The sequence below is a fragment of the Peromyscus eremicus genome, chromosome 6, assembly GCF_949786415.1.
Source record: "Peromyscus eremicus chromosome 6, PerEre_H2_v1, whole genome shotgun sequence".
In the NCBI taxonomy this organism is placed as follows: domain Eukaryota; kingdom Metazoa; phylum Chordata; class Mammalia; order Rodentia; family Cricetidae; genus Peromyscus; species Peromyscus eremicus.
In genome coordinates, this window is record NC_081421.1 from 94,334,158 (window position 1) to 94,361,932 (window position 27,775).

Here is a 27,775-nt window from a genome sequence, read left to right on the forward strand (position 1 = left end):
TCTTTTCATAGTGTCCCAGAATTCATGATTCATGGATGTTTTGTGCTTGTTTTTTGTTTGCTTGTTTGTTTTTGAGTTAACATCTTCTTTCTCTGAGCTATTCATTTCTTCTGCCTTGTCTACAAGACCTGTTATTGACTTCCATGTCTTTTAATCTTTTGGTGAGTCTTACCTCTGAGGTTTTTGTTTAACATCCTGAAGAATTAGGAACTGATTACATTAGCCTAAGCACCTATAATTTTTCTACTATACTGACTATACTAATGATCCGTGCAGAATTGTATTAGCTCCACAGCCACAGATTTAATACTGCAGTGGGACCTTGCTCATAAACAACCTTTAACCTGTTGTAACTTTATTCTACACATAACTACATTGTAAGCTGTCACCTTTTCTCATCTAGGTATTGCTCGACCTTGCTAGCTTAATTTTCGAAGAGCAGCAGTCATTAGAAGTAATTCTGCAGAAAATAGCTGCCACTATTATCTCCTTCATGCAGGTGCAGAAGTGCACCATATTCATCGTGGATGAAGACTGCTCTGTGAGTAGAGTGTGACTGCTTTTTGCAAGATGGAAATATTTTCTTGAAAACACTTTCTGCTATTTTTTTTTGCCTTAGAACCCACCCCAACTCCAACTGTACATGAATATTTATGCAAAACCAATACAATGGTGAAGTGTTTTTGAAGTGGAGTGGAGGTGAGGGTGTCAATAACCTTCAATGCCCTTCGCTGACCATGGATGTCTGTGTGCTGCCCCTGCTGGTGGCTGCTCTCTCTTAATGGGGAAACACGTTGTTATTTAGTCAGCATTGTGCTGACGAAACTGCCAGGAACTATGGTGCCCCGGTACCAAAACAGATAGACTTCCATTCTGAATGGGTTGAGTATAAAATTTTCTTTCTTACTAGAAATTATTTAGAAACCAGAAGGTCTAGGTGGGTGTTGGGTGGAACTAAAGGTCTTGTAGGTCCTACATCATTTACCAACAGTAGGAAATGAGTCACTGGTCTAATTCACAGGTTTCAGTCCATTGACATATAGCGTTAGGAAGCTTTTCCTGGCGAGAGAGCTGGAGCGCTCTCATAGGGCTGGTTACTTACACTGGAATGCTATGTGGCGTTTCTGCCTTGTGTTTGCCTGAGAGTCACAGCACTGGTCTGCCACAGTTTTCTTTGTGCAGATTTTACCCCTCCTCACTGTATGACCCAGTGGAATATTCCTTATGGTGGTGGCTGTTTTTTCCTAGAGTCTAAGGTTATTAGGAAAAAGGAATAGTACTGTCACCTGAATAGGTTAGTTATAATTCATTCATGAAATTAAAGTTGACATTTCTGGCAGAGGTAGAATAATAAAAGACATTCAGTTATTAAAATTTTTAATTGCTGAGATATTAAGACAATTCATTATCCTTTGAATTAATGTATGTGTTAGAATGGGTGCACTGATTAGTATAAAATTCTTATTAGTAGTTACTTTATCAAATAAAAATTCACTGTACTAAAATAATAATCAGCATTTTCTTGGAGAGCTACTACTTCATATTTGTGTTGTTATAGTTCAATATAAAATGATTATAAAATAGTTGCCAGCTTTTTAAAGTTCAGGTCAGAATTCATTAATTCAGTATGCCAATTTATCATTCTCCTTCTGTGGCCTTCTCTTTAGCATTTAAGTACAGAGGCATTCCTTTTAAAAAAAAAAACAAACCTAAATCTCACTTTATTAACACTCAATGGAATTTTTAACAGTTAATATCTATTGAGGTAACAGACTGGTTTAGATTAGTGTGGTTTGACCCTCAGCTCAACATATGGCTAAGAATATACTCTGCTCTCTTTGAAAATATACATTGCTAAGCTTAGGCAAGAAATTAGTTGAGATGATATTACAGTTATTTGTGGTTAAAACTCCTTCAACATGAGTGAAATTAAAAATGTAAGCCCTTCAAAATGTATTCAGCTCTTCCACTCCCAGATTATCCTTTTACTGCCTTATGTTTGTGTTTCCTTCCAACTTCTCTTCATTCAGTTGTAAGTGCATCATGGAGCAATAAGAATTTTGTTTTGTGATGTAATATAGAACTATTTCCTGATATCACTAAGTCTTCACAATCATCTTATTGCTCTTGTAAAATATTTCGGAATGGTATAGCTCTTTCGGAAAGAATTCTTTGGGCTGGGGAAATAGCTGAGCCAGCAAAGCTCTTGCCTTGAAAGCGTAACGACCTGAATGTGACAGCAGAAGCCACAAAGCTCTGCCAGCACGTTGGTGCAAGCTTGTAATCCAGTGCTTGGGGGCAGAGACAGGGGGATCCTTAGAGTCACTCAGTCAGTCAGTCCAGCCAGTGAGTCAGTCAGTCCAGCCAGTGAGCACCAAGTTAAAGGAGATTGACAACATTCCAACATTCCTGAGGAGGACACCAGAAGATGTCTTCTGGCCTACACACATTCTCTGTCTCTCTCTGTCTCTCTCTCTCTGTCTCTCTCTCTCTCACACACACACGCACACACACACACACACACACAAGTACACATGCATATGAACATATGTACACATGAACACACAAACTGGCGTATACAAACACTCATGAACACACATGCACATGAATGCACATAGGCACGCTCGTGATCACACACACGCAAACTCATACACACTCAAACGCACATGCACACATACACACATACTCATGAACATACAAGCACATCAATGCACTCACTTGCACATACACACTCATGAACACACATACACACACACACACACACACACACACACACACACACGAACACACATGAACACACATGAACATATCCACAAAGAGAAGACCTGGGATTTACTAGCAGTAGAAGTGTGTGCTCACAAAGCTCTCTAAAGTAAAATGACACATGGTGTGAGCCTTTAGTAATAGGAAGCGTCTTTGAGGATGCTGTGAATTTTGTGTTTGGATCCATTTGGTCAGGAATATGGAGGATGTGTTCAAACTCTGGTGTCGTCAGTGTTGCACAGCGTGTGCGCGTGTCGCGTGCTTTTCATTGCCTTGTCCAGTGTTCCAACACTTGCCATTCTGTTTTCAGGATTCCTTCTCTAGTGTGTTCCACATGGAGTGTGAGGAACTAGGAAAATCAGCTGACACTTTAACAAGGTAAAATAACTTCCCCATCTGTCTTTATCACACTATAACGTGCTGCTAAATAACTGCCTTGTTACTAAGTTGATTTCAGGTGTGTAAGTGACAGGCTGTTTTCCCCACAAAGATAATTTTGTTTCTCAGAATATTTTTCTGATGTCACTATGCCAGAGTTTTCCACTACATTGACCTGAGAATTACTTCTTACAGCAAATAGTGCTTTAATTAGTACAGGCCTTATTCTATTGTTATTATGAACTCATTCAGTTAAGACCCACAAGTACTGTTCTTCAGTTATATTTTCCTGTTTGCATATGTGGAAATACCTTAGATTCCCTGGCAACCCGTTTCTGTAAATCTGTTCTGAGTTGGAATCAGCCACGAGAATTTACCTAGTAACCGAAGGAGGCTGATGTGATGATCCTCATCTTAGAAATCTCTGTTCCCCCTCTGGCTAGATCAAACAAGATCTATCCATTCAGTTCTTTTCCATAGTTTCTGAATGCTTGCTCAGTTTTCTTTTCATTGCTACTACTGTGAAAAGCACGTGCTGTATTTGTATGACGGAGGATACAGGTGCGGTTATCCCAATCTGGCAAGCGCTTTCTGGAAGATTTTGAAGTGAATTTGGGGCAAACTACTAAATGTTCTTACTCATTTTTTTTCACCCATACCAAAAAAAACTATATTGTTCTTTTAATTGATAGGATATTCTAAAGAATAGAAATTCACCAAGATAAGGTAACAGGATTTCTTAGGCATTTAGTATACTTTTCATTTCTTAAAAACTATACGTATAATTTGATTTTGTGATGCTGTTAACAACATTGTTGCTTTTATCACTATATAAAAATATGAGTAAGTATGCATGCATTATTATGTATAATTGCCTTTTTCTCCATAGGACAAAATGAATCATCTGATGCTTGTTTAAAAATATAACAAGTTATCTAAACTTACCTTTTAGTACTTATGCCGCAGCATGTATCTGTATAACTAAATTTCTATGTTGACATTTTAATTTTTATTATAGATTCAACCAGTATCTTCTAATATCTAGAGATAGCTGGACAAACCTAGTGACTTATGTAATAGTGACCTCTGCTGGTAAATGCACATTTTTCAAACGGCAAAAGCAAAGATATGTTTGATTTCTTTTTGATAAGTTCTCTCTGTAGGCTGAATGGAAGGTATTTGACCATTTATAATTATGTACCAATTCTAAGTCATTAATAAATATTTTGTAAGGGATAACTATGCTAGTGTGATTGTTTGAAAAGAGACAAATCCTAACTGATTTTTGAACTGATATTATGATAATGGAAACCATTTCCTCTCAGTGACTTCCATCAGCCTATCACTTCAAAGTTAGCCTTTATTCTGATGACGCAGTGAAAGACCATTTATTCACTGGATAAAATTATTTAAAGTGGTTTTTAATTACTAAAGGATACCTGCCTTAACTTTATGAAAACTGAACTATGAAAGATGTTTAGCAACTTTAACATTTTGAGAAAGTGTTGAGTTGATATTGATACTTACTGTTTACTAGCCAATTATTATACTTCTAGAATTGATTACTGATGGTACAGTGATTTGGTACTCTCTATTCCTCAGTATTAAACATTCCAGTAGTTAAAAGTTCATCCACGGGATGATGTGCCATACAATTTATGATAACAGTTAAATAAATCATTATTAAGCTCTTATCTATTGATTCAGAATTATGGGTCTTGAGGCTAGGGATGCAACCCAGTTGATAAAGTATTTGCCAAGCATGCACAAAGCCATGGGTTTGATCAATAATACTGCGTAAACCAGGTGTGGTTGTACACACATGTAGTCCTAGCACTCCAGAAATGGAGGTGGTAAGGTGGTAGGATCATACAGTCATCCTTAGCTCCATAGAATGTTCAAAGCCAACATGGACTAGAGACCCTGTCTAAAAAAATAAAAGATGAAAATTCATGGCTGTTTTAGGCTATTTTATTTTATATGTTTAAGTACTGTATTGACCAAAGTTTTGAAATATTAGATATCAAAATATAAACAACTATCCTGGTGAATCCTGTATATCTTCATTAGAATTGTCACATTGGTAGGATGAAGTTAGTTTGGGGGAACTGGTTTATCACTCCAGATTCCAGAAGTAGGGTACATTTCCAAATGGTGGGCAGTTTTCTTTCTGTGCTATGATACAGAGCTCGGGCTGGAGTTTATATTAATTCCTTATTTTAAGTAGACATTTTAGTCCTATCATTCCATCTGAGTCATTTATATTTTTTTTTTAAAAAAATGTGCCTTTTAATTATGAAATGAGAAACACATTGAATCATTCCTTTGTATTCATCTTGAATTCTCATATATATACATATATATGTATATACTAGCTAGTACTTGTTATTGATTATTAAATTTGGAAATACAAATATAGTTCAACTGAAGAAAAACTCTAATGCCAGGATAACTGGGCATCTAGTGGAGGAATGTAGAATGTAGTGTAGAACGTAGGATGTATTTAATTTTAGGTTTTGCTATGAACTAACTATTGTGCAACTTACTTAACCCCTGAAAACTCAGTGTCTTCCTCTGTAATGACAGAATTGTAGTAAGGCTGAAAAGAGCCTCATGCCTATAAAATTTTCCTCAAAAACCTTGTGAGTATCCTTTGTAACTGCTGTCCCAGGTGGGTGTGGTTTTAGTTTACACCAGCCTGCAGTGATTCTTGTGGACTTCTGAAATTCAGAAAGGCTTGTCTTGCCCAAGTCCCCAGCCGCTGCTTTCTTAGGAATGTTCTCTCATGCAGCTCATCTACTACGCAAATGTTTAAATGTAGGACTTAGCCCAGCTCTTCCAAAAGGAGATACTAAGACCTGTTTAACAAAAGGAGATGCCAAGACCTGTTTAAATGGGTGGCGCTTACTAGGGAGCACACTCTGGAAAAATAAGAGGGAGAATGATGTCGGGGAGGCTAATGCAGAGTCACCAGGCCAGCATGATTGTCTTTTCCAGTCTGTGGTCTGTGGGGCGGGAAAAGAACGAAGGAAGGTTGTGTGCTCATGTCTTAGCTGCGAAGCCTAAGGAAAGACGAGCGAGGCTGTTGGGGAGGGACCCTTCTAGCTGAAGTTTCTTGGCTGTAGAATCATGGGTCTCAGAAGAACAGTCTTGATTTAGTGCCCTGGTGGGATCAGTCTGGGAACAGCCCTGGGAGGCATGGCCTCAAAAGTAGGCTCTAGAGATCAGCAACTGAGACATCAGCCACATGCACTTCCTACAGCTTAATCTCTAAGGCATTTTTCAAGGCCACCATGATATTGCTGTTATATAAAGGATGACGTCCATGCTCATTGTATTACACTTTGAAAGCCTTCACTATCTATTCTATCTAGCCAAACATTTTTGGCCAGAAACACTCACTTTATTATTATTTTTTTTCCAGAACATTTATTTTTCACTAAGACTTTCCCAGAGGACATAACTAACCTTGTCACCACCCCTATCCCCCACGAAAGGTTAGCATACTCACTGCTCTAAAGCAGATCCAAACAGTTTCAAGGACAGGAATCAACCTTAACTGTCAAAGAACACTTCCTGTCTGAGTCATCATAAACATGTGTAGGTAAAAAGAAAGAAGAGGAACGAAGGGGCCGAACAGGACAGCTGAGATCTCCCAGATTGTCGATAAAATCAAGCAACTGACCCATATCATATGTGATGGAGGGACTGATGGAATTAATTCATTCTCTTCAGATGTTCTTCATACATTTTACAAACACCTTCCATGCACTTATTCACACACAGACTCATAGTCAGTGTAAATCCTGCCTTCTGGCCTCTGGGTAGGCTGTACCAGCAAAATGGTGTGAGATGTGTAGCCAAATACTTTGTTGTAGCTGCCGCTAACACCGCCTGTCTCTGCACACGAGCTCAGCCACCCACTTTATGCTTGATAATCTGCAGCTGTTTAATGTTTCTCATTAAAGTATGTAGAACTTATTCATTTCATCAATGTGTTTTATCATGTTGTTCTTTTATATTTTTTTGCCTGTTTTTCTACCCTACCTCTCTTTTCTTATTTCTTTTTCCCTCCGTAAGGCTTGGCTAGCTTTGTAAGTGTTTCTGTACATTTCTTTCCTAAGCTGATCCATTTGGAGACTATCGGTCCATCTTCTCCACATGTGGTGTTTGCACTGTCACCGGTAGTATTTAGGAAGGTTAGTTTTAGTTGTGAATCATGAACATACCAAATTAAAAAAAAAAAAAAAAACAAGAATGCAAAATGGTGTTCTCTATATATGACAGGGAAGCTGTACCCATGATCACGACAGCATGGTCACCTAAATAAGACCTGCATAATAATAACACCAGCTGACAGGCCAGCATGGGTGGGGAGAATCTCAGAAGGTCCCACCCCTAGGTGAAGAACTACAGGCAATTAATGGTTGCTAAGAAAGGGAGAATCACTCTTCTGCAGGGATCAGCCCCCTGATAGGTTCTGCAATCCCAAGTGGTGAGTCCTAAACACATACACATAGGAGCAACGCTAAATGGATTCAGCAGGTTGTATTTATATACACATATGTGTATATGTAGAAACAAAAATTAAAGATGAAGTCATGGATTTGAGAGTAGGTGTGTGTGTGTGTGTGTCGGGAGCGGGGCGGGGGTGGGGGATGACACAGGAGGAGTTAGACAGGAAGGGAGGGGCCTAGAAATGATGTGATACAGTACCTATGTAGGAAATTCTCAAAGAATTAAAACGTATAAATTTAAAAGAATGTAATCTTATTACTCTCTCCTGGATATGCTCAGAGGTAGGCAGGTCAAAGCTGACATTGTATTTGGGGCAAAAAGATCTCAGATGCCTTCTACCTCACACCCCTTAAGAGTATTCTGTCCATTCGGCAGCAAAGATGGCACCCTGCTCATCACATCCACGTCTTAAATAGGAGACCAAAAGGGCAAAACGCATTCATCAGTGTTCTAGGAGTTGTTCCACATAAGCATCTGCCATGCTATTGACTGGGTCTTATTCCTATGGTAACACTGACTCTCGAGGTTGTGGAGTAATGAAGCCTTTATTCTGGGTAGCTCTGTGTCCATGCAAAGAGGAGTTAATTTGGGGGCAGCTGGCATTATCTATACTGGACGCTGCCCCAACAGGATATGCATCTAAAACTCTATCGCTCTATTAGAGCTTCCTGCTGGATTCTAAGTTCCTCACACTACAGTGACTGACCCATGTAAGTTTGTTTGTCTTCCACATAGTATTAAGACTGCCTCTCGGGGAACAGGTGTTCAAGCTCTATTTATTGAGCGGAGGAAGCAGTTTATCAACCTCTTTATGAAGTAGGAAATAACCATGGTGTTATGTAACTTTAGGAGAACTCATGCTTCTACATCAGCTCCTATTTTTGAGTTACAGCTCTGGCAAGTTTCTTAGGAATTTTGGGTTGCCTCTGACTCCTGTTGTCAACCTAATGATGATGATAATGGTGAGAATACTACAGTCATTACTGTTTTTATTATTAGTCCATGGAGTCCCATATGAAGGCATCTTCTCCAGTGTTCCTCCTCCTTCTGATAGCAACCTTTTTATTTTTCCTGTCTTTATTATGGCTTCTTCTTGTTTTTGTTTCTCTAGGCTATTGTTTGTAACAAATACTTGTAGATTTAAGTATTGTTTTATTAGCCTCAAACCTACACTTACAACCTTTCCTTGAATATCATACAGATAACACGTGAAGTCAGACCCAGGAGGTCTGTTATGCAAGGCAATCTGTATGCTTTCAAGGTCAAGCTGGGAGTTCATCTCGTTCGTCTTTTCCTTTGCTACATTTGTAATTTCCTTTTCATTTATACATTATACTTTTGAGTGCATAGAGCTCTAATTGACCATATTACAATTAAGTTAGAATACATAAGACAGAAAGAGAATACTGAGTCATTGTGGAATGCCATATGACATCACTGTCCCAAGATATAGCTTGGCTATAAAGGACAGTAGTGTTGAGTCCAGCCCGACCTTCGGACTGTCCTTGGTATAGGGGAGTGTGGATTGAGAAATAATTGATATGAAAAATATAGATGTAGACAAAGAAAAAGACAGAGACACCGAATAGCATCAGGAGGGCTCTGAGTCAATACCATAGTCACCCCGAGTTTATTTCTCATGGGCTTTTTATACACCAGCAAGGGGAGAGGCAAAAGACCAACCACTCTCAAGGACACAAAGGTTCAAGGTACAAAGTACAGACAAGTGTGAACTCTTCCTTAATTCTCAAAACATCCAGTAGCCATGCCTTCGGCAAAACATCCTGTAATTAGGCCTTCAAGTATAAGACACCTGGTAACCACACCTGTGTCCAAAACATCCTACTGTGTAGCCAAAATAAGCTCAGGCTCTCTGACCTTGAGTCAAGATGGAATAAGGCCACATTATGGAGTCTCTGTGGGCTCCTACACAGGCCAAGCATCGTATTGGAAATTTGAAAACTTAGAACCAGAAAAGTTCTTTCCCTATTGCATGTATTTCTTTACTGCTAATTATAATTGTTCTTTATTCTTCAGAATTTCATACATATATACAATTAAGTATGATCCCACTCCCCCATTTCCATCCTCCAGTTTTTCCATAATCCCCCAAATGTCCTCCTCCCAGTTTCATGCTGTTTTCAATAACTCACTAAGTCCAGTTTGTGTTACCCATGTGTGCGTGGGTGTAAGGCCATTCACTGGCTCATGGAAAAGGTGCCAGGGGAGCACCACCCCAGAAGAGTGGTTCCCTCTCCCAACAACTGTCAACGGCCAAAGCTCTCAGTGAGGAGTGGGGCCTCGAGAGCACCTCCTCCTTCTATGTCTGAATCTTGGCTGACTGGGGTTTGTGCAGTTCTAGAGCAGGTAACCACAGCTGCTCTGACATGGTGATTATAATAGCTGTGTGACGTCCAGGCAGCGTTTCCCTGAAGCCTTCCCCACCTTACAGCGCTTACTTTCTTTCCATATCTTCTTCCAGGACATTGCCTGAGCCTTGGTGGGGAGGGGTGAGTGATAAAGATGTCTCACAGGGGCTGAGCACTCAGCCCCCTACTCTTAGCGCTTGGACTAATGATACATTGATTGCTGCTGTCATAATTAGGGTTTCTATTGCTGTGAGAGCTCACCATAAGAAATAGAAAAGCACAAGTCTTTTGGAACTGCAAAGCCCACCCACCCCCAGTGACACATCTGTTCCAACAATGCCATACCTCCTAATCCAGTGGTTCTCAACCTTCCTAATGCGGTGACCCTTTAATACAGTTCCTCAGGTTGTGGTGACTCTCAAAATAAAATTATTTTCTGTTTGCTATTTCGTAACTGTAATTTTGCTACAGTTATAAATCCCAATGTAAATATCTTATATGTGACTCCTGTGAAAGGGTCATTTGACCCCCAAAGCAGTCACAACTCACAGGTTGAGAACTACTGTCCTAATCCTTTCCAGACAGTTCAACCAACTGACCAAGTAGTCAAACACATGAGCCTATTTGGGCCGTTCTCATTCAAAACATCACAGCTGCTCACTGCATAAAAAGACCTCTGATGAAGACAGAGAGCAGCCTAGGTCTAGGGCGGAAACATAAATATTTAGGGGGCAACTTGACAACTTGACCATTGTAGAAAACAGCAGTAGGGACCCAGAGAGAAGGCTCAGAGGCTAAAAGCACTGACTGCTCTTCCTCTTAAGGACACGGGTTCAATTCCCAACACCCACATGGCAGCTCACAACCATCTCTGACTTCAGTTCCAGGGGATCTGATGCCTTCACACAGACATATATGCAGACAAAACACCAATGAGCAAAAAATAAAAATAAAAAAAAAAAAGAGAACAACAGTAGCAGTTTCTTCCCTCAGGCCCATGGCCTTCCTCACTGTGGGCTTTTGACCAGGATTACAGTACTAGGCGTGAAAACCCCTCCCGTGGAGCAGGCCTCAGATGCAACCAGAAATCCGGCAGTTACCGGCATAGTAATCCTGGTCTGTTGCACCAGTGGGCATATCGTGCCTGAAGGTCAGAGTTGCAGCATGCAGCCTCCAGCTCTCGGTAGAAGCAGATGTCTTCTTTCCCCCAGCAGCCTGCACAGCACCTTCTGACACTGTGAAAGCTGGCCAGCTGGGAGGAAGAGTCCTGCTCAGCCACAGATTGATTCCGCTGTGTCCTGCAGCCAAAGTATATGGTGTCTTCAGCAGTACGGTTTTACTAGGAAGTTATGATGGCTTGTTTTGGAGACCTCTGGGGACACCCCGGCCAAGAACTCTTTTTTTTTTTTTAAGATTCTTTTTTTTTAAGATTCTTTTTTTTTATTTTAATTTTTTATAATTTCTTTCATTTTTTTGTTATTTTAATATAATTATGTCATATTCCCCTTCACTTCCCTCCCTCCAAACCTTCTCATATCACCTCCCCCATCTCTTTTAAATTCGCGGCCTCTATTTCTGCTGTTGTGCGCATGTGTACGCATAGTGTATGTGCGTGTGTGTTACTAAACACAGAAATACAATCTGCTTAGTCTGTATAATGCTACTTTATGTAACTGTTTTCAAGGCTCACTATGTGTTTGGTATTGGATAACTGATTTGTCCAATTGTGCTCTTCCCTAGAGAAGACTATTCTTCTCTCAACATTCCATAGTTGCCTATAGATTTTTTGTGTAGGATTGAGGCATTGTGAGCTTTCCCCCATCCACATTAGCGTGTCTGTTGGTGTCAGCCTTGTTCAGCTCATGTTTAGGCGGTCATGATGGTGAGACTTTATGGTGCAGCTTCTGAAATTCCTAGGAGACACAATCTCCAGCCAACTCCCTGAACCACAGGCTCTTAGAATCTTCCCACCCCTCTCCCACAGGGATCCCCAAGCCTTAGGTGCAGAAGTTGTGTTATAGATGGATCAGTTGAAACCCAGCTCCACAACTCTACAATTTGATTGATTGTGGTTTTCTGAAATGGTCTCCATCTGTTGCAGAAAGTTTCATGAGGGGTTAGAACAACATTTATCTATGGGTACAAGGACAAATGTTTAGAATGTAGTTAGCAATTATGCTGGTTTCGTACAGCAATGGCTGTAGATTCTCCTCCAAGATCCATGGTGTCACTAGCCCTGTGCTGTTGGCTTGATTTCCTGTACCAGGCATGAGTTTCCTCTTGTTGAGTGGGTCTTAAATCCAATTAGAGAGCTGTTGAGTACCATTGAGGCATTCATTCTGCTACTATACCCTTAGGATTATCCTGCCATGCTGCTCATTGTTGTGGTTCATAGGTATCATAGCTGAGTAGGATTGCTAGTTGCTTCCCTCCTTTGGAATCTTGCATGGTACCTTCTGGAACCATGAAATCTACTTCTCAGGGAGGGGACTTTTGTTAATAAATAACTTAGGGAGGTATCTCATGCCTAAGGCATATATTCATTTTTAAATATCACCCACTACTTTTCCATTTCTTCAGTTAGTAATACTATAGTTAAAATAGGCATATCAGATAGAAACACACACACACACACACACCAAGAGGAAGTATAGGTGGAGTTTTCCTGTCCTGACTACCTGTTCCCAAATAACTGGCAGCCACTTCCCAAATAACTGACTTGGAGACTTAATATAAATTATAAATGCTCCGCAGATAGCTCATGCTTGTTACTACCTAACTCTTACATTTAAATTAACCCATATTTCTTATCTGTGCTTTGCCATGTGGCTCATGTCTTGTTTTCTACATGTCCTGCTTCCTCAGTGGCTGGCTATCATCTTCCCTGACTTTGCCCTTCTTCTCCCAGCATTCTCAGTTTGGCTGTCCTGTCTATACTTTCTGCCTGGCTACTGGCCAGTCAGTTCTTTATTAACCAATGAGAGTAATATATATTCACAGTGTACAGAAGGATTATTCCACAGCATAAAGTTAAAACCTTCCTTTTTAATTAGACAAAAAGGGGGAAATACTTTGGAATAATCCATCTGTATACTGTGTGAATATATGTTGCTGTGATTTGTTTAATAAACAAGCTGACTGGCCAATAGCTGAACAGAATAAACTTGGGCAGGACAGCTAGACTAGGAGGATGCTGGAAGGAAGAAGGATGGAGTCTGAAGTTGTCAGCCAGACCAGAGGGAGCAAGGGATGAACATGCCATGCTAATAAAGGTACTGCCACATGGCAGAGCGTAAATAAGAAATGTGGTTTAACTTAAAATGTAAGAGCTAGTGAGTAACAAGTCTGAAGTATTGGCCAAGCATTTGTAATTAATTTTAAGCCTCAGAATGATTATTTGAGAATGACTGCAGGACAGAAAAACTGCCTACGAGGAAGATACAACTAGAGAGACCTACTAAAATTCTTTTAGGACTTCTTGATATTTCCTGTCATTTTAATTTTTGTAAAAGATTGTCTTATTGAGATAGGTGTTCACAAAATAATGATCAAGGAAGTACAAGTACTACACCTTAGACATTCTGTGATCAGATAAAATAAAACATGGAGTGAGAGAATCAATTGAAATTTTACATTAAATGACACAAAAAAATAAAGATGATCATTTACATTGTTTCATGATGAGAATCACTTATCTGAAATGCTTGGGGCAGGCATCTTACTGATTTGGGAATTTTTTAGATACTGGAATATTTGTGTATACATAATGAGACAGCTTGATATGTAAGTCTAAACAGAAAGTTCACTTGTTCCATGCACATAGCCTGGAGGTAATTTATACACTATTTTCAATGTGCCTACCTGTCAACTTCAAGTAGTCACATGGAGTTAGGTGTGGAATTCTATGCTAGTGGTCTCCTGTCAGTGTTAACAACATTTTGGATTTGAGAGCTTTTCAGATGGTTGTACTAAACGTTTTTAAGTTCTAGATGTTTGATTTGTGATTGGATGACTAGAGACATTCTTAGAACTTGTTCTAGACTAGTGGTTCTCAACCTTCCCAATGCTGTAACCCTTTAATGCAGTTTTACATCTTGTGGTGACCCCCAACCATAAAATTATTTTATTGCTATTTCATACCTGTAATTTTGCTACTGTTATGAATTGTAATGGAGATATATGATATGCCCGATATCTAATATGTCACCCCTGGAGGGGTGATATTCACAGGTTGAGAACTGCTCTTCTAGACAGTCCACACTGTGTGGGTGTTTGTTGTAGCAGACTGTTTAGATTGGGGAAATGACTGAGCTGTAATCATCTAACACATTTTCAAATTAAGATATGGATTTCCCCCTGTACCAGCCAGCCTCTGGTTCCTCCCCTCCCCATTTGTTTAGTCCTGTGTGTGCATGTTTTCCCACTGCACAGAAGGAACTCACATCTATTATTTCTGCAGGGAGCACGATGCAAACAAAATCAATTACATGTATGCTGAGTATGTCAAAAACACGATGGAGCCACTTAATATCCCTGATGTCGCTAAGGACAAAAGATTTCCCTGGACAGTAAGTAACCTAATTTTACTGATGCACACAGGCTGTTTTCCCTTCAGACCTCCACCTACAGCTGCTCCGTGTCTGAAGGACTGGGCTGGAAACTGACTGTTTATGGGTGATCTCTGTTTTTCCTGCTCGAGGGAGGGATGGTGAAGGAGCTCTGAACTCGCTGGGGAAGCTGGGCTGTGTGTTTTTTCTCCGCTCTTTGTGTAGTAACAAATCAGCAGGTACAAGTGGAGGTGATTTAACACCATGGCGTCGGTGGCTTTCCTCAGGTGGGTTTTCTGACTTCATCTGTGAACATTAGGATCCCTAGGGTTTGGATGAACACAAGTGGCAGTCTTCCCAGTGAGCTGCTCCTTGGCTATCCATTTGCCAAGGATACAAAGATGTGTTCTTCAGACCTTCAACACTTTGGATTCCAGTGTTTTCCTCAATCTCTCAAACACACTAGCCTGTGACACAGCTGTTTCAGTTCGGTTGCCTGCACATGTAGGAAATCTTTTTCAAACTTTACAAGTGGAGGCTTCAGGGACCGTGGCATTATTAAGGCCAGGATTGTAACGTGTTGTTTCCAGGCTTTTGGATTCTGCTTCCTTGTTAAATTGAGACCTCTACCTCATAGGATAGCAGGCACTGAATAAATATTTGACTTACTATTTATATAAACTCTTTGGAAAGTTTAAATGGGATAATGGAGATTTGATGTATTATTCTAATGAATACTGACTATATCACCCTCATGCAAACCTCATAATTTGTTTCCTGTAGCTAATATAAGATGAGTGTGTGAATTATTTCACATGTGCGTGCAGTTAATGTGATGTTTGTGGGGCGGGTCATTTCTATTGTTCTAGCAGTCTTGTTTTTGTTTTTCTTTAGAATGAAAACACGGGCAGTGTGAACACACAACACACTGGAAGTTTGCTTTGCACACCTATAAAAAACGGGAAGAAGAACAAAGTCATAGGTAAGATCTGCCCATTGGCTTAACACTCTGCATTTGTTTAAGGAAAAAGTATGGCCTACTACTTTCAAGTGTGAATTGTACATTAAAGAATAAAATGTCTGAGAAAAGAGCAAATTTAGAATTATAAGTTAAAATTTATGTAGATAAATTCCACTATACGTATCAGACATTTTATTAGCTATACAGTATTTTTTTCAATCATTGAAATCCAGTTTTGGGTTTTTTTGTTTATTTTGTGTTTTTGAGACAGGGTTTCTCTGTAGCTGAGCTTCTCCTGGAGCTCACTCTGTAGACCAGGCTGGCCTCGAACTCTCAGAGATCCGCCTGCATCTGCCAACTTAGTGTTTGGACTAAAGGCGTGTGCTACCACCGCCCTGCTCAGACTCCAGTTTTTTTGTTTTTTTTTTTTTTGTTTTTTTCTTTTTTTTTGAGACAGGGTTTTTCCGTGTAGCTTTGCGCCTTTCCTGGAACTCACTTGGTAGCCCAGGCTGGCCCCAAACTCACAGAGATCTGCCTGTCTCTGCCTCCCAAGTGCTGGGATTAAAGGCGTGCACCACCACCACCCGGCTAGAATCCAGTTTTATCTGAGATTTTTGTTTAAGAATGGTGTGCTGAAGTCACTAGAGCGGGCTGGCAGAATAACTCGGTGGGAAAGGTGCTTGCCATCAGGCCGGAGTTCTTTCCCCAGGACACACACGGTAGAAGGAGAAAACCAACTCCGGAACATTGTTTTCTGACCTCCACATCCCCAATGTGACACACTTGCACACCCACACAGGTGTGTACACACTCACACACACATATAAATAAAAAAATGTTAAAAGTTCGTACACTGAGAAGCATCAACCGGCAATGTGTATTTAGTCTTATTTCCTAATTTTTGACTTCTCGAATACGTAGTTGAAATTATAGGTTGTATTAACTTGTTTATTTTTTCAATCAGTGCTTATTGAGCACTCCTGCAGTCTAGGCACATGGCATAAATCAGTGAGCGAAGCAGAAATCCTTGCCCTAGGGTCTTACATTTGTATACCAAGGCTAAAGGTTAAATGACCACCTCTACTACAGAATGGTCCAAAAGTTCTTTCCCCAGACAAAGGAACGTGTTCCTTCTTACTGATGTGTTTACTTCTTGGTGTCACAGGCTTCATTAAGAGCAGGGCAAACACTGCCGGGCACATCGGTGGCATATCACTGTAGTCCCAGCACTCAGGAGGTAGAGACAGGTAAATTTCTGAATTTGAGGCCAGCCAGAGCTACATAGTGAAATCCTGCCTTTAGAAAGAAAGAGGCAGACAAAAAGTATGTTATTTTGTATTCACGTTATCCATGGTTAACACAGAGAAAGCAGCCTGAACTAATAGCATGCTCCCAAGATTGTGGAAATAAAGGAAATACGACTGACTTCTAAAGATTAAAATTTAGAACTAAAACCTAGTGGAACAACACTTATGTATATATTTACCTTTAAAAACCTGAACAGCTTTCAGGTTGCAAGAAAAAGAAGTATTATAATTTAATGTGGCAGCAGGTGTGTGTGTGTTTGTGTTAAAAATGTTGAAAGTGCCCATCCAAATTGGACCAACTCCAATTCCTTTACTAGGAGGCCATTGAACTTTCTATGAGCTGCCTTCCCTTGTTCTGATTCCAAGTCCACTAATGTGATTTCTGTTATTTGATTTTCTTTCTATCGTAGTTCGTAGGAAGAGAACCCGTTGCTCTACAGGTTCACATGTTCATATTCTGAAGATACATCTGTTCCTTGTCCATTTGGTCTTATTCACCAGGCTTGTCTTCCCCTATCACCAGCATGCCACTGTGGGTCCTGCACCTACACGGCTCACGTCAGTCCCTATGATAATGCTCTAAAAGCTTGCATGCCACTCCTTGCTGTGATGCGGCTTCAGCAGTACTCCTCCCTCTGGGCTCAGAAAAAAAGATCAGAGGCCAACGAACATGTAAACACATCTGTAAACATTATCACCAACTGATCTCTCAGATAAGCAACAAATGTTAGGTTATAAAATTTTAGTTCCTAGGAGAGGAAACTACATTATGTTACGCTTTAAAAAAAAAAAAAACACTTTTCATGTAAGTGTAAGAAACTGTGAGAAGCTGCCTTTGAGAAGGTGAAATTGAGTATCCTCGGAGATGTATCATTACTAGTCAGTTATCATAAGAAGGAAGGAAGACCTGCAGATGGTTCCAGGATCACAGCATAGCTTTATCTTAACAATGCCTCTTGGGAAAGGGGGCTGGCTGAGGGTGGGAGGAGCCTGGCGCTTCCTGCACTCGAAGCAAAGCTCATTAGGGAGCACAGGCCTGGGAAAGGGATTCATAAGCCCTGTGCTTCACTCTCATGTAAATGATTTGGAGTACTCGATAGCTTCGTAGATCTGTCAGAACTCACTTTTTGATCTTGTCCGTGTTTCAGAAAAGTGAGAAAAAAAAATTAAACTGAGAATGGGAAGAATTTAAGTTGAGCGTGGTGGCACAGGTGGATCTCTGTGAGTGTGAGGTCCAAATAGTGAGTGCCAGGACAGCTAGGGCCTCCTGATAAAGACTCAGTCTCAAAACATAAAAATCAAATAAACAAAAAGACAATAGGAATAATCGGGCTTGTGAGGGCATATGCTTTTTCCTACTGAGTAGCCGAACCAAAAGCCAGCAAATGTCTTTGAAAACAGAAAATTCTGTTTAAAATGAAATACATGGTTTCTGTGTGAGTTTGTGGAACAGACAAAGTAAGGTGCTACAGTTAACTATAAGTGTGAGATGGACATTTCCCACTGTACCCCACTGTTTTATAAGTGTGACAGAGCTGGGAGAATTCTGCACATACTTAGACATGCTCAGGTTCTGTGTGGAAAAGATCATGGCTGTGCATACTTCGCCTTGCATGTCACAGACCAGATCCCGGTATGAAATTCGAATAGGGAGTCCCCACAGAGTTCCACATGCAGAAAACCAGGCCACGCCACGTGTTCTTCTGCAATCTTCCTTCTTCCTCTTCATTTATCTTCATTACTGGCGTTCCGATGAAATTATAAACATTAGCCCAGTTCAGAGCCTGAGGTATCGTCAGCTTTATTCCCCAAAGTATTATTTCCTATCAACAAATGTTTTTGTAGGCTCTGCCTGATACAGAATGTTTCTACCACTGTCCAGAAAAAAAATGTCTCATTCAGTATTCACTCATTTTAACCAGCTGTTTGCCCTGTAGATAAAGCTAAATGTGCCCTTTTCTCCATATAATATTTCCAGAATTTTTGATCTCTATTCTACACAGCAATTTCAGAGCATATTTTGGTTTTTTTGGTTTTAATATATATATTTGAGATTATAATGTAGTTGCATCATTTACTGCTTCTTGGTCCTCCCTCCAGTTTCTCCCATGAGCAGCCTCTCCTTTGTTTATAGCACTCTGAAGAAACGAACATTCAAAGGAAACACAGAAACCCTTCAATGTCCCTATTTTAGATGGACCATGTCACCATGTTATTAGTAAGGAAACATAATAAAAATAGAAATTACTGTATCATACAGCACATTGTTTAAGAAGTATTAGATGAAATACGTCCATTGCTGCGTACGCTGTGAGCTGGATGCTCACCTGACTTCCTGGTTTCTCTCTTTCTGCGGTGAATTTTCAAGTCAGGTTATAGCTATACCCTGCCTAACAGTGTGTCAGTCCACACTGGACAGCACATGGTGTCAGGAGGTAGAATCATCACCATCTCAGATTGTTTCAGTTTCTCTGTGACGTTCACACTTGTTGGAACACCTATGCTGCACCTCTCCGGGTGAATTCCTGCCGTTAAGTGACATACATAGCTGTTCATTCTTACTCTCAGTTCATTTGAACTCCCCAAACACCTCCATCACTGCGATGTTCAAAAACAGCCCAGATTGTTTGTAGTTCTTTTGTATCAGTAGAATGTACAACCTCTGTTTCTACAGACATTTCTGAGTACCCTCCGTTAAACTTTGGATCAAGGCGGTGGTGGCACACGCCTTTAATCCCAGCACTTGGGAGGCAGAGGCTGGAGGATCTCTGAGTTTGAGACCAGCCTGGTCTACAGAGTGGGTTCCAGGACAGTAAGGGCTACACAGAGAAACCTTTGGATCATCAATTATTTGCTTGGCATTCCTTGTTATATTATTTTCTTCTGTTGTTTGGACTTCATTTAATAAATTACGTACATGTGGACCTTTAAAGGGTGAATATTTGGAGAGGTGACCTACCCTCCTGTGCTGTGACCTAATTTCAACTGATAAATAAGTACTCCAATGTTAAAATTTTAAAATTGACTTCTATTCCTTTTTTCTTCTCTTTCTTCCTTTCTTCTTCTTCTTCTTCTTCTTCTTCTTCTTCTTCTTCTTCTTCTTCTTTTTCTTCTTCTTCTTCTTCTTCTTCTTCTTCTTCTTCTTCTTCTTCTTCTTCTTCTTCTTCTTCTTCTTCTTTTTCTTCTTCTTCTTCTTCTTCTTTTTGTATAAAGTTTTATCGCTGGCACCATAACTTTTTTCTTGTTTTTCAAACATTTGCTAAGATTCTCATAGTACAAGTCAAATTAAATCCTTCATTGCTCTTCATAGTACACATTGTCAAATATTACTTAAAACTACTGATCCCTGTCCTGCTCTCAGATAGAGAATTACAAATTATGTTTGGTTATAATATGCACCAGGAAATAAAATAGTAGTGGAGCAGTAATAATTGAAAGACAAAGTTAAGAAATCATAGCTCTCAGCACTTGGAAAGCTACTGCAGGGGGATCACTACAAGTTCAAGGCCATCCTAGGTTACACTGGAAATTCAAGGTCAGCATGAGCTACACAGTAGTCCTTGTCTCAAGCAAATGAAAAAGTAGAGCTGTCATATGATCACCTGTTTCACTTAATGGAACTAAGCATACCAAGAGATGCTGCAGTATTCCAGTAACCAAGATGTAGAACCATTCTAAATATCTATCAACAGAGATGAATGAATAAAGAAAATGCAGTCTATATACATAGTGGAATTTTATTTAATGGTAAAGAAGAATGTAATTGTGCCATTTGCAGGCAAAAGTGATGAAACTGGAGATAATTACATTAAGTGAAATAAGCCAATCACAAAAAGACAAATGCCATGTTTTCTCTCATATACTATATATATATAATATAATGTATATATAATACAATTAATATAATGTATATATAATGTGTGTGTTCATTATCATCTTTGTACTCATGTATCTATATATTTGTACTCATATATATGTATATATGAGCACAAGAATGAACATGAGCAAGATAGACAGATCTAAACCAAAGGGGGAGAAAGATGCAGGGAGCATAACTGGGAAAGTAAGGCACAGTACTCCTGGTTCCTGGGCAGAATCTAGATTTAACTGCACACACAAATATGTGTATGAAAATAATAAAGGGGATTATCGGGGAAACCAGCACAAAGGGAAATTGGGAGGGTGGGGTCGTCAAAATACAATGATAGAAAAAAGTCTTAATAAAACTTGTTTTGCATACTAGTTCTAAAAAAATCATTAAAACTAAGAACTTACAGTTTAAAATTATAAAAGTGAAGATTTGTTTTGAGGTTTGACTGAAGAATAAGGAAAACTGGAAAAGAAAGAAACATACCTATATTTGGCAGGAAATATTAAGGAATTTCTGCACAATGTAATGTTTTATTGTTAACCAAGAAATAATGAAATTATTGTACCCTGGTATTCAACTGCAAAGATCTCAAAGAAATGCCCATTTCCCTCCTTCTCTTCATGCTGCCTCTCCAAAATCAGCAGGAAGGAAGAAAGCAGGAGGGTGAAATTGGAAAGAATAACTAAACAAGAGATGGAGCTGGGGAGAATAATGAGACTCTGACTTATAAGACAGGGATAAGAGAGGAGCAGCGAAGAAGAAGAGTGGGAGTGTAACTAGACAGAGAACAAATTGTTTTTGACAGTATGATGTGCCAATGGCCAGGCATGGTGACGCACACTCTACCACTGGCTCTCTGGGGTGCTAGGGAAGAAGGGCCGCTTGTCCAAGGCCCAGTCTGAGCAACTCAGTGAGATCCCACCTCAAAGTGTTAAAAGCTGGTAGTAAGAACAACTTGGCCTAGCTTAAAGGTAGAGCTCCTGCCCAGCCAGCCTGTGTGTGATTCTGGCCCAATCCCCAGGACTAAATAAAGGGTGTGGTGGTGGCATGTAGGGTCGGGGAAGTGCTTGGTGATTACTGATACTTCTTGGGAGATTTAAAAAATTTCTCATAGAACTAATTGTAAGCGAAGCCATGGGAGTCTGTTAAAAGGGTGTCAAGGATATATTAAGATATAAAATGGGGAGAAAATACACTCACGGATACAGAACAAAGTAAACATCCACCGTGGTCCTCCATTCTGCCTGGAGGTGAAGAGGACCACCACCAGAGAAAGCACTGGACCTGACTCCCTCCACTCCAAAGGGGTCACATACCTGCATTAAAAAAAGCCACGCCCTAGGGTTTGTACCTCCAAAGCCGTTGGCAGAACAAATTCCCACAACTCATTCATAAAGTTGTATTTGAATTTTTTTAAATGCATCCATATTGCCCAAAGAAACCTCTTACCAAAGTAATTAGAAAAGAGGAGATGAAATAAAACGAGGCAGGGAAAGGAAGAAGGGCAGCCAGTGCGGAAAGTGACTATTGGCACAATAGTCTTCACGTTTGGTGCTCTGTGGGCCCTCACCGGCCTAGAACTCCAGAAGAGGTAAGTCACTCTTGGCACTGATTCTGAGTGAAACAATCCAGGCCCAGAGAGACAAATAGCACGTTTTCTCTTATTTGTGGATATTAGCTTGGGGGTGGGGACCGTTGAAGGAAGAGGTTGATTGTTTTTTGAGACATGTTTTTACTTTGTAGCCCTGGCTGGCCAGGAACGTAATACATTAGAATTCACTGAGATCTGCCTTCCAAACACTGGGATTAAAAGCCTGTTCCATCATGCCATGAAAGATGATTCTTTGAAAATAGCTTTATTAATTTTGAGAACTTCATACAATGTGTTTTGATCATATCCACTCCTACCTTATCCCAGATCCACTCTTGCCTCCCTACCCACCCAAGTTCACGTCTTCTCTTTCCCTCTTTTTAAATCCGTGCAGTCCAGTTCATGCTGCCCCAATACTAGTGAGTGTGGGGCCATTCTCTGGAATATGATCAACCTATGAAGGGCCACACCCTTAAAACAGCCTGACTGTGAAGGAAGGGTAATGTTGTAAAGGGAGAAGAGGTACTAATGGAGCAGGAAGAGTGAAGTGGGTGGCAGGATGGAAGGGCAGGGTAGTGGAGAGTTCGGAGAGGGATGGCTAGCACCGATCTATGCTGTAGAAGCTGTCATACACACAGCTCAAATGATATTACCGCTCATTGGTGACGGTGCCCTTGCCAGACACCAGAGGCTTGCAAATAAAAAACTCAATGCCGGGAATCGGTTACTTTTGAAGATCATTCTTTTGAACACTTGAAAAATTAAATATCTTGTTTAGAAAAAAATGTTCCTGAATTAAGATTATTGACACAAATAAGCACAAAAGTTTTTTTTTTTACAAGATTAAATCTTAATATATTTTAAACTTTCTGACCTAAGATTATTGGGGGAGGGGGAGGCACAGTGGCACACAACTTTAATACCAGCACTTGGGAGGCAGAGGCAGGCAGATCTCTGAGTTCATAGAATGAGTTCCAGGGCAGTTAGGGTTACACAGAACCCTGTCTTGACAAATTAAATTAAAAAAAAAAAACTTTGTAAGATTAGTGTTAAGGTAGGTTTTACTTATTGTAGGGCTAGATGCTAATTTTGATGTTCACATTTATAGTCAAGAGGACCTGTGGCTCTGGAAAAATAGATGCCTTCACCCTGTTTTGCCAAATGCTAGGGGCTTGGATGCGGACTCTGAGTCCCAGAATTACAGAAAAGGAAGCAGAGGCAGGATTTCAGAGCCACCCTCCTTGTGGTTTCCCTGGTGCTAGTCAGTGCTCACAGCTGCAGTGGCCCCAGGAGGTGATGTCTGAATAATCGATCCACCCCCACCCCTTAGTAATGTTGGGGAACACTGATAATTTACTGTTTGGTTTTGTTAGTGCTTCCTAATACAGTTTTGGGTATTATTTTACTTCATGATTATATTTATTAGTTGGTATTCATGAAATAGTTTTCTTGTGTCTTTGGTTCTATATAGTTGTTAAAAACATAAACAACTCATATTCCCTCATTGCATGGTTAGCTCTTCTCACAGATCACTAGTGAAGAAATGGTGAAAATTTAATCTATGAATGTGCCCAAGCTTTAAATTTTTCTCTAAGAGGAACTCCATTTGTTTCTTATAAACCTTCCCATGTATTTTTTTTGCTTGCTATAATTAAATTTTCTGAGGGATTTAATGAGATCAGTGGGATAGACATGAATGCTGCCCAGCCCATTTTCAAGAGAGAATTTAATTACGTGCTTAGAAGGCTGTTTGTCTTCAGTATCCTTTTCTCGCCCTCGAGCTTACGTCTCTATTCCTGCACCTGTAGTGGTGGTTTGTAACACAGACATGCTATCTGTTCTGCATTGGGTTGTGGTTGTTCCAGTGGACTTCATAGTCACTTGACATTCCACTTAAATAATTGTTGAGCAACTCCAGAGGTAGAATTTAATACTCCCCCTTTTTTTTCTTTTTGCCCAGAGCTCTGCATTTATTAGGCCAGCAGTCTACCACTGAACTACTTCTCCAGATCCATTACTACTTCTTAACATACGTGTTCAGCGAATTTTAGCTAGGAGAAATTTGAATTACTATGTAAAAGACTTAATTAGGGCACAGCTTAGCAAACTGCCTGATGTGCACATCCTAGGTCCTCTGTCACATGTTTCCTCCGTATGCCTGCAGAGACTGGTAGGAAGTAATCTGCAAATCTTATTTCTGAGCAACGACTGTCACATAGAAGATGTCTTCTGTAAAAACTGAAAGGCACTTCCACTATGATCTGAGCGTAAGAGCATGAAACATATGACTCCCAGGAAAATGCCAACTGGGAGACAGCCAGAGCCTACATAAACAATCCCAGAGTTATAACGTGAGGAGCTGCAAAGCTGAGAGGACATAACCCTTGTGTTTTTACCAAATACGGGATGTGTGTTGTTAAGATAATGGATGATGAGTGCTATCTTACGCATGTCACATAAGATAGCTTTTTTTTTTTTTTTTTTTTTTTTGCTTGCAGTGTCCACATTCCTATGTCTTCATGACAGAATAGTGTTGGGAAGGTGGCTCCCTGCACTGATGTGGATACAAAGCACACACGATATACACAGGCAAACAGAAGTGAAAAGCAGAGTCCAGACCACTTGCAGTGTTAAAACGGAGAGAGTGTGCAGCCATGGTGACAGAGGGAATTAATATGTAATCAGATGTCATCACAGACCATGAAAATCTTTTGTGCTCCAGGAAAAACAAGGGCTAATAGTCGATATAATCTCATGGGAAAGTACCTCGGGCCAGAACCGGGGTACTGCATCTTTTCATTAACTCAACATTTTGTTTTCCTAAGTTTCTACTGTCTGCCAGGGATTTTGTTAGCTGAGAAGGTGGAATTGAGGGGAGAGGGAGGGGGTTGCAAAGCCCAACATACTTAGAGCTAAGAAAGAAACAGTTGAAGTCTGACATTATTCACCAAGTGTTGCTGTTAACATAGCGAAGAGAAGTGCCTGCCTGTGTGTGAGGTGGGAAGCTGAGGACCTCGTTGTGAGGACATACAGGCTTCACCTGGGAGATAGACAGGAGAGCGCTGGGCAGTGATGGAAAGGCCAAGACAAAGGTATGGGCCATCAAGGTACAGTGTGAGGGTTGCTGTGAATGAAGTTAGGAGTAGGCCAAGACCGAGGTGGATTTTAGACTCGTGTGTGCTGTGTGGCTGTGAGTAAGTGCAACCACCCTTTCCTCAGTCCTATAACGTTCCCATCACCTTCCCAAGGAAAATCATGAGGTCCAGAGGTTTTGTGTCTAATCGAGTCCCGGGCACAGTGCCTAGCCCACAGTGGCGATGCGCATACAGGAAGTCTTGTAGTTGGAGACAAAGTGATAAAAACGTTAACAACTCCCTGTGCAGCGGCCTCATTCTGTAGACACAGAATCCCATAGCAACACCAGCTGAGTAAAGATTTATCACAACATTACAGTAATCCTCCGTTCTTGCCTAACTGCATGACTGACGTATAAACCAGCAGCGAGGGCAGGACTTAGAAGGTCATGCTGGTCTTTAGGGACTAAGTCTGCTTTTATCTCTAAAGTAGTCATTGTACCTGTGTTTTTTTCCTCACACGTGATCACCTTGGATACCTGAGTGTGTATTTGAAGCTGCCTGTGGGACTTACCTATTTTCTGTATTCTATTCTGTATGTGATTGCATTTTTAAACTCTTGACTTCTCAGTAAAGGCAGGCAGGCTATGTGACCCCAAACTCAGATCTGCAGCAAAACCGTTCTCTTGGCACAGTGACAAAAATCCAGTTAGTTTCCAAAGGACAAATTGTCTTTGGGGACTCAACTGATGTAAAACTCATGACCAATCTGGAGGAAAATAATTCTCTAGGATTTTTTTTTTTGAATCATAGATGATATACATCTAGAGCTGTGTGAAACTAATGCTCATGTAAATTAATCAGGGTTATTCCCTACATTCGTTTGTAGAAGCCCACGTTCTTACTTGGACATGCCAGGCATTCACATCTTTGGGTGTGAATATTAAGGTTGCTCGGGGCTATGGTGACTAACCGTCATTTCTGCTTAATTTCTCGGACTGTTACAGGGGTTTGCCAACTTGTAAATAAGATGGAGGAGAATACTGGCAAGATTAAACCTTTCAACCAAAACGATGAACAGTTTCTGGAAGCTTTTGTTATCTTCTGTGGCTTGGGGATCCAGAACACACAGATGTATGAAGCGGTGGAGAGAGCCATGGCCAAGCAAATGGTGACATTGGAGGTGGGAAGAAGCTGGTGGAAGGGATTTGGTCCTGCTCAGTCACACGGTTAGCTTTTCATTTCCCTCCCAACACGCACAGTGTGTCTGTGTGCTCTGGCTTTGCATCCCCGCAGAAAACATTGGGTTCTCACAGTGATGTCTGTGCACGTATTTAAAAGCTAAAGAAAGTAGCAAATATTTGACTCTTGCCAAGGCTCAGATGATCAAACCGAGACTCTGGCCCATCCCCCGCTTTTTCTGCATAAAGCAGTGTTGGCCTTCTGTACTTCCTTCCCACAGATGCCTACCGTCTCCAGGTCCGTCCCTTCCCTGTTCATCTCCCCGTGTCTTTCCATGAGGATACCTATAAAGAAAGAAAGATTTTAAAAAAGAAAGAAAGAAAGAAAGAAAGAAAGAAAGAAAGAAAGAAAGAAAGAAAGAATCTCCTATCAGTCTTAGAGAATTGAAAGTAAGGAAATGGAAAAATAAATACAGGAAATCAGGAAAAGGCAAAAATTGTGTCTCTTTCAAACAACGGTTCATGAACTTTGATTCTGCAGCTTCTGATCCAGATGGTTTCCTGGGGAGGCTGTAAATATTGTTGCCTCTGTCAAATAGAACTTTAAAATAAAAATTTTAAAGTATAAAATAAACTATTCCATACAGCCACAGTTTTGGTTTAAAAGGAATATCTAAAATAGTCCCTAGTTACTTGGAAGTTACGATTTTTGAAAATGAGAATTATGATTCTTATCTCAAGTAGACTTAAAGTAAGCCCGACCTTAGGGTAGCAGTGCGTCCTGGTTCCATTTTGAGCTAAAGAGCCCCGGCCTCCTTAGCTGCTGTGGACACCCTTTCTCTATTCTGCCCTTGACATGTAGGCTCTACGAGGATCTTTAAATCTCATATACCAATGATTATACATTCCAGCATGCAGTTTTCATTTTTCTTTCTTTCTTTCTTTCTTTTTTTTTTTACAAATAGCAATTTAAATATATCTATTCATGCAATAGTTTTATTCCCTTATTCTATACACAGGTAGATTTCTGAAAAACAGTTCAGAATAAACACTTGCTGCCGTGGGTGAGCCAGTGATCATTTCTAGAGTGGCTTATAGATAATGTCTGTGTGATAGCAAGAGCCTTAGAGTGAAAGTGTCAGGATTTTCTTTAAAATGAAGGAGCGTAACTTCAGGCACACACACACACACACACACACACACACACACACACAC

The 27,775-nt window shown here is 40.3% G+C and overlaps 1 protein-coding gene across 1 annotated transcript in view; it reads left to right on the plus strand.

The window, feature by feature from the left end:
- Pde5a (phosphodiesterase 5A) overlaps window positions 1-27,775 on the plus strand; it is a 139,973-nt gene that overhangs the window by 58,674 nt on the left and 53,524 nt on the right. The window contains exons 7-10 of the mRNA XM_059266189.1: window positions 3,074-3,141; window positions 14,488-14,596; window positions 15,470-15,557; window positions 26,387-26,562. Coding sequence (XP_059122172.1) covers window positions 3,074-3,141; window positions 14,488-14,596; window positions 15,470-15,557; window positions 26,387-26,562 — 441 coding nt within the window. The remainder of the gene's footprint in view (window positions 1-3,073; window positions 3,142-14,487; window positions 14,597-15,469; window positions 15,558-26,386; window positions 26,563-27,775) is intronic.